General features: G+C 42.0%; 1 protein-coding gene across 1 annotated transcript in view; it reads right to left on the reverse strand.

The window, feature by feature from the left end:
- The window catches only part of SPINT1 (serine peptidase inhibitor, Kunitz type 1), a 44,703-nt gene extending 30,765 nt beyond the window's left edge, over positions 1–13,938 (reverse strand). Inside the window, exons 1-3 of the mRNA XM_073566688.1 lie at positions 13,501–13,938; positions 5,006–5,160; positions 2,500–2,644 (exon numbers count right to left, since the gene is read on the reverse strand). Of these exons, the coding sequence (XP_073422789.1) occupies positions 2,500–2,644; positions 5,006–5,160; positions 13,501–13,894 (694 nt within the window). The 5' untranslated portion in view covers positions 13,895–13,938. The remainder of the gene's footprint in view (positions 1–2,499; positions 2,645–5,005; positions 5,161–13,500) is intronic.
- Positions 13,939–14,386: the final 448 nt, after the last annotated feature.

Raw genomic sequence — 14,386 nt, forward strand, 5'->3', positions numbered from 1 at the left:
TGCGTTTTTTCAAAGTTGTATTTCTTTTGTGTCTTACTCTAATCAGTTAAGTTTTGTTGAGTCAGTTTCTTCAAACCAGTTCAGGACTTTAAATACAAAGTAAAAATCTGACATACATAAATCACCTCAGATAGGGACGGGAGTACATTTGTGCAAAGATTTTGGAACTTTGAGGCTGTGTACCCACATAAGCATTTTTTTTTTTTTTCACATTTAAGCGTTTTTACCGCTGGCAAAAACACTTACAAGAAGCATCTCATTCATTTTAATGAATGCCGCACTTTTTGTGCATATTGATGCGTTTTTTTTCTGCGAAAAAAACGCATCGCGATAAAAAACGCAGCATCCTCATTAATTTCGCGGAAAAATCCGCATTTCTAACTATATACTATTAGCAGGAGGATGCTCCTGTAAAAAACGCATAAAAAGTAAGCAAAAATCGCACAAACAAAAGAGCAAAAGACGCACGTTTGTCCTGGGAAGGAGTCTGTTTTTTCTGCATAAATACTGGGTACATAGCCTACAAAGTTGCAAATTATAAAAATCGACTGAAAAGCCTAAAACCTGGCCACATTTGTGAGCTACAAAAAAACAAAACAAAAACGCAATGATGAATTAAGTTTAATATGTGTGTGAATAAATTGTACAAAATTTGAAAAGTTGTAGTAGTACATGTGCCTTTTACAATGAAAAGTTGCAAAAAAGTTAGATGCAAAAATAAAAAGTATTTTTTATTTTGCTCAAAATTCATGTACCACGTTTGCCATATTGACTAATTTGGAAAATGAAAAGTCAAATATCACAAAAAAAAGTAAAGGGATTAAAATAAAATAAGCAAATAAGGAATTATTCCATTAGTGTGACAGCAAGGATCTATGACGTCTTTGTACGCCAGTTCTACACAAAACAGTCATTTTAACAATACAATGGAATATTTGTGTCGCACAGATGCCATGTTATAGTGGGCTACAACTAGTTTAGTGTCTACTACAATCATCTGACAGCAGCTGATTAAAGTGATCTGTCACTAGGTTTTTGCTATGTAAACTGAGAGCAGCATGATCTAGGGACAGAGTGCCTGCTTCCATAATCAGTTTTTTCAGAAGGAAATCACTGCAAGACTAAAGGCCCTTTTACATTTAGCGATGCACCAGCGATCCGACCAGCGATCCGACCCGGTCAGGATCGCTGGTGCATCGCTAAATGATCGCTAGTGAGCTTTCATACAGAAAGATCTCACAGCGATGCAGCAGCGACGCAGCGCACGATACTAACCATTCACACACAGCGATCCTGACGTCCTCCCGCCCGCCTCCACGCGTCGCTGGACGTCACAGCAGGAAGTCTCAGCAGGAAGCCGACGACGAGAAATGGAGCCGCCCAATCTCGCGCGATCAGCGATGGACAGCGGGGGAGCCGGTCGCTGGTAAGTATCACACATAGCGATATCGCTAGCAATATCGCTATAACGTCACAAAACCAGTGACGTTTTAGCGATATTGCTAGCGATATCGCTTAGTGTAAAACCCCCTTAAGTGTCAGGTGCAGGGCAGTCCAGCTAATCCCTGTAACCCCGCCCCCACTATGGATTGGCAGATTGGGAACATTGTACACAGGAAGCTGCCAATCAGTGGTGTGGGCGGGTTTACACACAGCTCACCATTCCAGTGTAACAGGCCAGATTGGCCACTAACCCCGGGTACATTCTGGGCGGGGTTTTAATCTGGCCTGTTACACCGGGTTCTACTACATCTACAGCAAAGAAACAAGGATTGTATCCAAACTACACCAAGCAGCCCAGTAAGTGACATCCCTAGAATCATGCTCTCTGCACATATATCATGCTGCTCTCAACCTACATAAAAAGCCTGGTGAAAGATTCCTTTAAAAGGTGCATCTGCTTTCATCATTAATGCTCTTTCACAAACCACCTATTTTTTTTTTCTGCCATTTAAAAAACATTTGTTGGTGTTTTGATTAGATTTTTAAGTCTGTTTGGCAAGAGTTTTTAAAGGGAACCTGTCACCTGGTTTGGACGGTATAAGCTGCGGCCAGTGCCTTTCAGGGCTGATATACAGTATTCTATAACGCTGTAGATAAGCCCCCAGTCCGACCTGCAAGATAAGAAAAATAAGTTTTATTATACTCACCCGGGGTGGGGCAGTCCAGTCCGATGGGAGTTGCAGGTCTGGGTCCGGCGCCTCCCATCTTCTTGCGATGCCGCCCTCCTGCTTCTTCATGGCTCCCCAGCATCGCGCTTCTGCGCAGGCTTAATCTGTCCTGTTGAGGGCAGAGCAAAGTACTGTTTGCAGGCAGTGGGCCTCTCTGACCTTTCCTGGCGCCTGCACACTGCAGTACTTTGCTCTGCCCTCAACAGACACAATTTTTTTTTTTAATGAAATATTGCCATATCCACATTCTGCCTGAAAACTCTAACAGATCTGGCAGCAAACAAATACCAAGATTAAACAGTTAGTAGTAGTTGTCTTACACACGTACCCTCAGTCAGTTCCTTAGTCAGCACTGTGATGGTAACAGTGGCCGAACTCTGATGACTTGCAGTGTCAGTGACCACCAGCTGAAAGACGTATTCTCCATTCTGAAGATTAGATACTTGAAGGTACTCCGGTTCATCCTCCATTGGCTACAAGACAGTAATATCAAGGAATGCCATTATATACAAAGAACAGTGATCCTTCCAGGGTTTAGCTACTGTGTCATGTAAAGGAGAAGACATGTATTGGAGAAGATCTAACAAAAATATTAACGGACAAGATGTAACAGTGGTGGGAGCTGAAGGATTGCTTCCTGACACTTAAGGGTTAAATACATTTGATCCCCATGTATGTAATAAAGGTATTACACCCTCTGGGGGTTGCAGTTAGCTGGGACAGGGTTAACTGTAGTGGCCGACCTAGTTTGGGAGGGGGAACTGAGTGTTAGTGGCAAGTGCAGGAAGTGACAGTCAGTCTGTGACTGTGTGAGGGCAGCAGTGAATAACGTAGCAGTACTGAGGCTGCTAGGGACAGTTGGGCCTAATACTCAGGGCAGTGGATTGCCACAGAGACCCTTCCGTATGGCCTGGGACAACCTCGAGATGAACGTAGGGGGCCAGAGGCACACTCAGCTTGTGAAGCTACAGGGAAAGATGGACTCAGCCTACATGGGGCGGAAGGTATTGCAATCCGGATATACTCTAGATGTGAGGAAGATTCCCTAGGACTCCCTGCTACCAATACCGAGAACCAGGGCTGAAGCTGTTTCCGTCACTTGTGGAAAAGAGGACAACCCGTTAAGCCTTATCCTTTGCATCTGCCTATAAATACTGTGCATTATCTTTTGCTGGCTGGAGAACAAGTTAATTAAGACTTCATCAGAACTCATTCTGACAGTATGAGGGGAGAGTTTCATTAGTGGCCTGTGGTTCTGAGTGCCTCTCAGCTGATTGATAACCATAGGACACTAATGAATGTGCCAAGAAACAAATAGCCTGGAAAATTCAAAGAGTGCAACATTTTTAATCTAACCCAAATGCAAAAATTAATTTTAGACCTAAATACATGCATTTAGCTAAAACATATAAAAGTCAGTTCACTTTTTGTGGATACATTTATTTAATTTCTATATAGTGAGGGGCACTTACGAAAGGCATGAGAGTGAAAAACACACACCAACTTTAAGCCACAGAGAAATTACAAATCTTCCATGTACCCAGAATTGAAGTTAGTGGGTCTCAGCTTAGTGCTGTTAAAGCAGCCACATGTTCATTGGCATCTATGGGATAGTCAAGACAGACACAATAACTTGTACAGGAGTCACTGTGTCCACCTATTGTGAATGGTGGATCAACATATAGGCGTGATTGCCATACTAAAAGAGAAGAGCCAGCACTGCCAGTGGTCAGAACACATAACATGAGGTGCATATGCACATATCTTACTGCATTCAAAATGAGACATTTAGCAAAATATTGATCAAAATATTGAGCCACCCCGCCACGCCAAGGCAATCTCATATGGGGGGTCCTACTCTACATTTTTATTTATTCACTGTGCCATTGCGGCCTCCTAAATGTTTTAAAAGCAAGACCATATCAAATGCAATCCATACCTGAAGCATATCTGCATCACTCCCGTGCAGCCAGATGGAGCAGGTGCAGATGTTCAGACCTGGTTGGCCTTCATCTGCACTTTCTTCATCTGGCTTCAGGGGAGCGATCCAGTAATGTCCAGGTACAGATTGCACTTGATGTGGTCATGCTCTAAATGTATCTAGGAGGCCATAATGGCACAGCATTTATTAAAAATGTAGAGTAGGACCCCCCACATGAGATTGCCTTGGCGCGGCGGGGTGGCTCAATTGAATTGATCAATTTTTTTGCTAAATATCTCATTTTTGAATACAGTTGGATATTATGTGCATATGCACTCCAATTTATGCGTTCTAACCTCAAGCAGTGCTGGCTTCCCCCCCTATTTTCGTGATTGCCATACTGCCTGTGACGACAATGAGACTGCTGAAAAATTATCTGTAGCGAACAGGAATTAATAGCATATATTTAGGTTTAGTGTCCAGATTTAAAGAGGTTTTCGGGTGAAAAACACCCACCTGCTGTAACTCCTGTACTTGTATGTCCCCTAATATAACAGAATCATCAATAATTGAGCCAGACTTGTTCTTCATAATATTTCCAGAAGGAGAGTGCAACAAGCTCTGGTGTAACATAGGTTCCGCTTGTGGCACGAAATCTGTGTCAGATAGACAGTCTCTACAGACAGCAGACAACCACAAAAGGGCGGTTTACATTTCTTACTTTGTTTTTTTCCGGTCTTCGTCTTAGCACTTCTGCTATAGAGTACAGTGGACAACACAGACCAGATACCTCACACTGATCGGCTTCACCACCTCCAAACCACTGCTTGCATGCAGCTATCTGGTGGTAATTACTGGTCTACATTGTTTGCATTTATTCTTTTACTTTTCGTTTTGCCTTAGGGATTTTTACCTGATGGACAACTTCAGGGTCCCCAGAGAGCAGGCTCCATTCATAAGTCACAATGCCCTCTTTATCCCAGCTTTCCTTCCCGCTCAGGGTCACCTCTTGGTTGGGCTGAACCTTCACATCTCCGCTGACTCGGGCTATCGGAGGATCATCGTCTCCTAGAGAAAAGATGTGTGACAGATACATTAGAAGGCCTAATGTACAACCTCAACATGAAATTCAATTCAATTCAATTCTGTCTCTAGCCTGAAAACTCATGTTATTAATAAAAAAAGGGTTTGTCCAACAAATTGAGTACAATTTCATTAATAGATCTTGGAATAAATAATTTACACTATTGGATAGGTTTAAATAAAATGTTCCTGTGCTGAGACAATCTTATAAATGGCCCCTGCTGTGTACTGGCAGTGTCTGACTGTACAGGAACATGGACTGAATATACCACATCTCCCAGGCAGATGCAGACACAAGAGTATACAGACATTACAGCATGAGATCACAGCTCCTGGGCAGGGGAGGAAGCAAAAGAGTATACAGACAGGGCAGCAGTGGATCAATGCTGATTCTGTGAGGTAAAAGCGGTTTAAAAACAGGCAGAGATTTGTTTTACTTAACAAAAAGCATCAGCTGTGATACCGTGCTCTAATGCCTGTATACTCTTTTGCGTCCTCTCTGCCCAGGAGCTGTGATCTCATGCTGTAATGCCTGTATAATCTTTGGTTTCCTCCCCTGCCCAGGAGCTGTAATATCCTGCTGTAATGTCTGTATACTCTCTTTTGCTTCCTGCCCAGAACCTGTAATCTCATGCTATAATGACTGTATACTCTCTTTTGCATCCTCACTGCCCAGGAGCTGTGATCTCATGCTGTAATATCTGTATACTCTCTTTCGCTTCCTCCCCTGCCCAGGAGCTGTGATCTCATGCTGTAATGTCTGTATACTCTTTTGCATCCTCTCTGCCCAGGAGCTGTGATCTCATGCTGTAATGTCTGTATACTCTTTTGCATCCTCTCTGCCCAGGAGCTGTGATCTCATGCTGTAATATCTTTATACTCTCTTTTGCATCCTCTCTGCCCAGGAGCTGTGATCTCATGCTGTAATATCTGTATATTCTCTTTCGCTTCCTCCCCTGCCCAGGAGCTGTGCTCTCATGCTGTAATGTCTGTATACTCTTTTGCATCCTCTCTGCCCAGGAGCTGTGATCTCATGCTGTAATATCTGTATACTCTTTCGCTTCCTCCCCTGCCCAGGGGATGTGATATGATGAGACCATATTCCCTGTACAGTCAGACACAACCATTACACAATACACAGCAGGGGCACATTTATAACATTATCTCAGCACAGGAGCATTTTTTTCTCTCAAATTCAAATTGTGGAAATAACTATTGAAAGATTTATTAAAAGTGAGCTTTGTTCCTAGGAAAAAAAAAAAAAAAAAAAACACACCACTTCCCAAATCCAGCGTCTGTTCCCCACCACTTCTGTGGTCCGATAGTGCTGCAGTTTTGGGAGTTTTTTTTTTTGGAGGGAGTGGGGTGCTGTATTTACTAGTGACACCATTTTGGTGGGCAAATGTTTTTTATAGAAAGGAGGGGGGACTTCGTTTGGAAGTTTTTACATTGCGTTCTTACAGTGAGTTTTTGAAGTTGCATAATTTTGTCACCTATTATGCAAGATTAGGTTACTTGCTTTTTTTATGCGTTTATCTTGTGGGGTTTTTCTTTTCATTTTTTTAGTCCTCGATTGTCTCTTTTTGGTAAGGTTTTAAGCAAAGCCGCTTTATTTTTGACGCTTCCTGGTATTTGGTTTTGACAAAACTTTATGGATATAGTCACGTGCGAATTACATGCGCTTCCACCTGTGGATTTTCTGCATCTAACGCAAATCCATGGAAAAGCACAGAAAATGCAGCGTACCCGCAAGAGAAATGGACATGCTGCAGATTTGAAACATGCACCACAGGTCAGATTACTGAGTAAAAAAGGAGCATGAATGGCAGGAGGTTTCTATAAAATTCCATATTCCTTCCTGGAACTGTAAAGTGGCTACCATTTTGATGCAACAAAAATACAGTTTCAAAAATTCTCTAAAAGTTCATAGTGCGCGCAGAGCCCAATATGTCATTCCTACCGCATGGTAACACTTTCTTTCCATAAATTCCATTTATCACCTGCGCACTGGATAGAACAGGTGCTAAAGGTTTACTTGGGCTCCACCAATCATTAGAATGGGAGACCCGAGTCTCATCTTCCCCCTTTCAGGGGAGGGGAGAGAGACCTTTATATAGAGTGGTGGTATTTGATGTCCAGCGACTATGGATCAACTACTGGGCTGGGAATTGGATCAGCGGATGGTTGAGGAACATGGATACACAAGTCCTAATTTTTCTATTCCTCCATGTTCTCGGTAAACTGACTATAGTACATTTATAAGAGATACGCTTTTGAAAAAAAAAAAAAAAAAAAAAAAACACACAACATGTGTTGACTTGTAAATGGTATTGGTGGAGTTGTAGGCCTTCCTAATCCCCTTCATTATCCTCAATACATGGCGGTGGCCAGTAATTAGCAGCACTGACTGAAAAGAAAAGAAATGTAAAACAACATTAGACAGATCGTATAGGAGGCCATGCCGGGAGCCTGTGTATGAGGTCCTCACCTACCACATTAACGTGAGACAATCTAGGGCAGGGTACAACGCAACAAGACAAGTAAAACAAGTCCATACAAGTTTACATGGATTGGCTGGATCACAATTACTGAGTATCAGTCTCCGTGTGGCCCATTAAAACTCATCACCATTTACCTGATCTACATTTACCACTCATCCAAGCAGAACATTTTAAGGGCTCTTCCCTATTTCTAAAGAGGAGCGCACAGTCCCACTACCTCCCAGCAGCCTGTTTATCGGGGAGGACGAAGCACTTCCAATTGATGACGTAGTTCTAAATAGAGACATCCTGGCACTACTGGCCTGAACCGTGCAGCAATGGAAGAGCTTAAGTTCCTAAGCCGGTTACATCCAGGTTCAGAGCAGCACTTACCAACTATGGCACAAGCTTGTAAGCTCTGAGCATATTCAACTACTACAGCAGTGGCCGGTAACCTAACCAACAATAAAATGAACGCCTCTTTGCGAGAACAGAGAAGATTTTATTAAGTAAATCACAAAGTTACTCATTTCTATGAACACTTTTACCCATTTAAGAGGACGAGACTAGTGTTGCACATACATTTTCCACAAAATGTTTTTCACAGACAGAATCATTGTAGTTTTGTACTACATTGTATGTATTTTTTTTTTTATTTTTTTTTTTTTACATGGGCCATAAGTCCATGCAGAAATCACAGAGACATGTTCTTTCCCCCCAGTATCATGTGTTCAAAGGGCCAATTAAAGTCTATTAACTTCACGGACAGCACACAGATGGCACCAGGGTACCGTCCATGTGCCATCCGTGATTAACTCAAAGGATAAGAGAAGTTTAGATTTTATACATCTATATGTGATAAACACTGTTAGTAGAAAGACCAAACACGAATGATAAATGTATTATTTTGCATAATGTGAGGATGGTGGACTGTGCAAGTGTGAGGGTTCCAGGGCGCCAGTAATGAAAGAAGTAGAATGAGGAACCAAATAGCAAGTAAGGAGACTGGCTGATCAGGACTGCAGCATTAAAGCTGGGTTGTGGCAGAGTAGGACAAAACAGTGTGCCCTGGAGTAAGCTACAGAGGAAGGCGATTGAAAGTGAAAAATGCTTTGTACTGTAAAGAATAAATCCGAAGATAAAGCAAAAACACGTTTCTAAAAATATATAAACTAATGATAAAAGAAAATATAATACTGTAAAATAAAACAAATTAAATGAATAATGGACAAAATATGGTTTCACACCACAATGAACATAAGCATATAAAAAGATACGAAGTAATAAAAACCAAAATAACTGTAAAAAATATATATCTTTATTAAAGCAAAAAGTTTTATATATTTTAATACAATAAATACCAAAGTTAGCCACAAAGTGGCACTGCAAATAGATATCAAGCACAAGTAAATAAGACTAGTAAACATGTGAAAGTGAAACTAATTCAAAAGCCATGATACTAAACTTGTTGTATACACTAAAGGGTTGAGACAAGAGCGCAATAGGGTCTTATCTGGGTGAATCGTATGAATTAAAAAGGTATTTATTCTCACCCTTTCCAAGAGAGAGTAAAGCCTGTATAATCGGTATGTCAGCCTGCTGCACGTCCAACGGTCCACAGCGGTGACCGCAGCAAAGATTCTTAGTAGGAAATTCTTGGACTTTAGGTGCGCACAACCAACAGCAGGAGATGGAAGACTCCAGGGGGCTGAAGGACCTTCGGCTATGTCATAATCATGTGATCAGTCACATAGTAGGCTCTTCCATCTCCTGCTGTTGGTTGTGCGCACCTAAAGTCCAACAATTTACTCCTAAGAATGATACTAAACTTGACTGGAAGTAAAAAAAAAAAAAAAAAAAATTGTAATTCACATGAAGAATGTGCAAACACGCAAATAGTTAAATCTATACCTAAAAAGTGCAATGTGCAGCAGCTCCAGAAATCCCAATCCCCATGTACATTTCGGCATGTATAGCCTGGAACAAGCGACTGAGATTTCTGGCGCTGCTGCACATTGCAGGTATAGATTTAACTATTTGCGTGTTTGCACATTCTTCGTGTGAATTGCACTTTTTTTTTTTACTTGCTCTGAGCATTTTTCTTACTTCCACTCAAGTTTAGTATCATGGCTTCTGAATTAGTTTCACTTTCACATGTTGTTTACTAGTCTTATTTACTTGTGCTTGATATCTATTTGCAGTGCCACTTTGTGGCTAACTTTGGTATTTATTATATATATATATATATATATATATATATATATATATATATATATATATATATATATATATATATATATATATATATATATATAACACTTTTTGATGTATGTATGTATGTATGTATGTATGTATGTATGTATGTATGTATGTATGTATGTATGTATGTATCTGGCATCCGCACAGTCGCAGCTACAGCTACAAAATTTGGCACAGTCACACGTCTGGACCCCGAGAGTGTCCTAGACTATGTTGTGAGGCAAAATTTTAGCCCCGCGCGTTCCAATTCACCAAACAATTTTGCCCCTATCTACATAATGGGGAAAAAGTGTATGTATCAAGCCCCACCCCTCATTATGATGTCATAATGGTTGCCATGGCGACACTGATATCATAGGTTGCAAGCCCCACCTCTCATTATGATGTCATAATGGTTGACTATGGGATGGAGGATGTGTGATGGGTATATGGGCATGGGACTATGGGATAGAGGATATGTATGATGGGTATATGGGCACAGGACTATGGGATGGTGGATATGTATGATGGGTATATGGGCACGGGACTATGGGATGGCGGATATGTATGATGGGTATATGGGCATGGGACTATGAGATGAAGGATGTGTGATGGTTATATGGGCACTTGACTATGGGATGGAGGATATGCATGACGGGTATATGGGCACTGGCCTATGGGATACCGAATATGTATGATGGGTATATGGGCACTCGACTATGGTATGGAGGATATGTATGACGGGTATATGGGCACGGGCCTATGGAATTGTGGATATGTATGATGGGTATATGGGCACGGGACTATGGGATGGAGGATATGTATGATGGGTATATAGGCACAGGCCTATGGAATGGTGGATATGTATGATGGGTATATGGGCACGGGACTATGGGATGGAGGATATGTATGATGGGTATATGGGCACGGGCCTATGGAATTGTGGATATGTATGATGGGTATATGGGCACGGGACTATGGGATGGAGGATATGTATGATGGGTATATAGGCACAGGCCTATGGAATGGTGGATATGTATGATGGGTATATGGGCACGGGACTATGGGATGGAGGATATGTATGATGGGTATATGGGCACGGGCGTATGGGATCGTGGATATGTATGATGGGTATATAGGCACGGGACTATGGGATGGAGGATAATTATAATTTGCTATAACTAACCACAGTTAGTTACTATGCCCGGGCAGCACCGGGCTCTTCAGCTAGTTGTTATATACAAGGGATAGAGACTACAAAGTTATCATTCAGTAAAAAAGTGTGTGTTGGAATGGAAGACTCCCTCATTGAACTGTCAAACACACGATCCTGGCCAGCCCACACCACCGGCAACCTTCATGAGTGTGATGCCCTCACAGCACAAGTCCTCACACCCAGCCAGGTTCCACACTCGCGGCTACTGCCCAGCATTCCACATATATGACAAGCCGTCTGGATGAGAACTTAGAGACCAATCAATAATAAAGCAGTTTTTACCAGAATTCTGTAGCTTTGAGCATTTGACTTTTTTACCCAACAAATTAATCAGAATCTATGCAAAATAGTCATAAACTACAACAGATATATGAAGCCTTTGGCTGATGCACATTTTCAGGCAGTGGCACTAAAGCACAAAATTCATTAAAAGGGCTGTCCATCTTGCAAAGTACATTATTATTAATGTTTTCCCCCATTTATATACCTGTGTTGAGATAGTAAATGAGTAAATGTGCCCCTGCTGTGTAATGGTCGTTTCTGAATGTACAGGGACATTGTCTGATTATTTGCCCCCTTGCCCAGGAGATGTGGTAACAAGAAAGTGGCGAATGTACACAACATAAGATAAAAATCACATTCACAGTGCTGGCACTAAAATCAGCTGCCTGCAACCTGTGGACAGACTATAAATGTTGTGTTACTTACACTTAAGAAAAAAAAAAAATGTTGTTGTGCCTTTAAAAAGGGAATCTGTCACCAGGCTTTTGCTATCCCATCAGATAGAAGCATAATGTAGGGGCAGAGACCTCGATTCCAGTGATGCATCACTCACTGGACTGCTTGCTGCACTTCTGATTAAAAACCATTTTCTGTTGCAGCTCTAGCAGTGCTCTGAATGCTCAGCTTTGTATAACCCCACCCACAACTCTGATTGGCAGCTTTGTGTACCCTGTGCATAGGCAGAAAGCTACCAATCAGTGGATGGGGTCTGGCTGGACTACCTGGCAGGATAAGTAATCTCCTACTGATAAAGTAATTTTATTAAAAAAAAAAAAATATATAAGGCAAGCAGCCAAGTAAAAGACAATAAGGAGCACAACAGTGGGCAACAAACCTGAGAAAAGGGAGCGTTTGTCTGCAGAGCAAGGCTGGGCTTACATTGCATTTTGGCCTATAGTTATTGGCTTATGTCTGAAGCCCTGGAAATCAGGGATGTGAACCCAGCCCATGAGACACATTCAAAACACAGAAACTCTCAAAGACAAAGAGCTGCTAACTTTGGTGACTGTTCACACAAGTGCCTTACATTCAGAGTGATGAGGCGTCTTATTATACAGACCCCTGGGGAGGTTCATTCGGAGGGCAGCAGAAATCGGCAGACAATACATGTAACCATATGCAGCATAGATATAGCAAGGAATTTTGCATAACTGTCCGATTCTCATCAGATGGAAAGATTATCAATTTTTTTCAAGAGTGAACATGACTTTATTTAACCAATCAATCATATGCAACCATGGTCTTGCGCTATCCCAGCATGATCACCTTTCTCCATATGCCTTTGTTGGAAAAGAAGTCTTCTAAAGGTGGAGTACACTTTAGGTTAAAGGGAATGTCAGTTTTTTACCATGTAGTCTGGGAGCAGCAGGATATAGAGGCAGTGACCCTGATTCCAGTGATGTGTTACTTGTTGATCTGCCTGCTTGCTGTCATTTGGACACAAATCAGTCATCTCTGCTGCACATCTAGCAAAGCTCAAATGCCGAGCTGTGTATAACCTCGCCCACAGCACTATTTGGCAGCTGTTTGCCCTGTGCATAGGCAGAAAGCTGATGATCAGTGGTGGGGTCTTGGTTGGACTAGGAGGCAAGAGAAATTAGTCCTGTAGTGATAATCACCTGCTGATAAAACAGATTTTATTGAAACTGCAAACAGCCCATTAAGAGATACATGGCAAATATCAGGGTCTCTGTCCCTACATCATGCTGTTCTCAGAATACATAGCAAAAACCTGCTGACAGATTACCCCTTAATATAGTCAGCTTTTCTTAAAATAAAAGTCTATGAGGTTTTTCAGTCTTTTGTTCTATAGACATACCCTCAATGAAGATTACAAAATGAACTGAACTTGCCCCATCGCTGTCTGTCACTGTCCTCGGTCTTAATGAGTACGACTGCACAGAATGACTTCAAGACCTGACCGCTGCAGACAATCACTGGGCTCAGTAGTCATGCCAATGTAGCTATAAGAGGACAGCTTCCACAAGACTGCCTGCAAAAAAATACTACTAACACCACGATTTGTCTAATGGTGAGGGGGCACCAAGCTGAAAATTTGTCCCGAAATATAGGGGTCAATATTAATAATTGTCCCCGTAAATCGCTCACCTTCCTGTTCTTCCCAGCGGTGCAGATATTTCGTGCTGACGTCCAACGTGACGTAATTACTGAATCCCTCCTTCCTGACGAACTTGCACACAAACTCCTGCTTGTAGACGCAGTTGAGGAGGAAACAAGAGTGTATAATGTCATCGTGCCGGTGATCTCGCTCCACCAGCGCCACGTTACAAGAAGGTGACCTGCAGCAAGCGGTCAGGCAGTCCCTGACCCGGTCCAAAGCCGGTGCAGCGAGGAACGTGGCTCCGCTGCTCACAGAGTCGTTCAGTTCAAGCACAAAATTGGGCATATTGGTAAAATTGTCCAAGCAGTTCTGTCCTTGGAGCTCAGAGCAAACCAGCCAGATAGAGGCCACCATGGTGGCAAGAGTGACCAGGAGTCGCATCCTGAGGTCAAATAACCACTGAGAGAAGAAGAGAAGAACAGGGGCACCGATCTTTATATGGTCAACCCTGTGAAATCGTCAAATATAGCAGACGTGGAACATGTCCACCCACAGGAAACACACATGCAATATGAAAATCGGGAACGTCTGAGAAGTTGTGACCACAGAGGAGAGAAACTTGTCTTCCATACTGCAGTGTATTTAGTATAGATTATATATACAGTGGTGCTACTCTTTAAACTAATGTACTCAGATTTATTAGGTATAATATGAAAACTAGTCTTTATATCACATAACAGGGACAGTAGTACAGAAAAATAAACTACCTTTAGAGGATTACCAGCAGCTACAATCCACCAGATTAAATATTAGACATCTGTGACTATAATTTACAAAAGGGCCACAAAAATTAGAAACATACGGAATAGCCTAGGCTGCACCATTGTATTCCTCACATGACCATGCCTTACAGAGGAGGTTGGCATCCTAAAG

Source organism: Dendrobates tinctorius, unplaced genomic scaffold (assembly GCF_039654945.1).
Source record: "Dendrobates tinctorius isolate UK_male_01 unplaced genomic scaffold, ASM3965494v1 ptg000019l, whole genome shotgun sequence".
In the NCBI taxonomy this organism is placed as follows: Eukaryota; Metazoa; Chordata; class Amphibia; order Anura; family Dendrobatidae; genus Dendrobates; species Dendrobates tinctorius.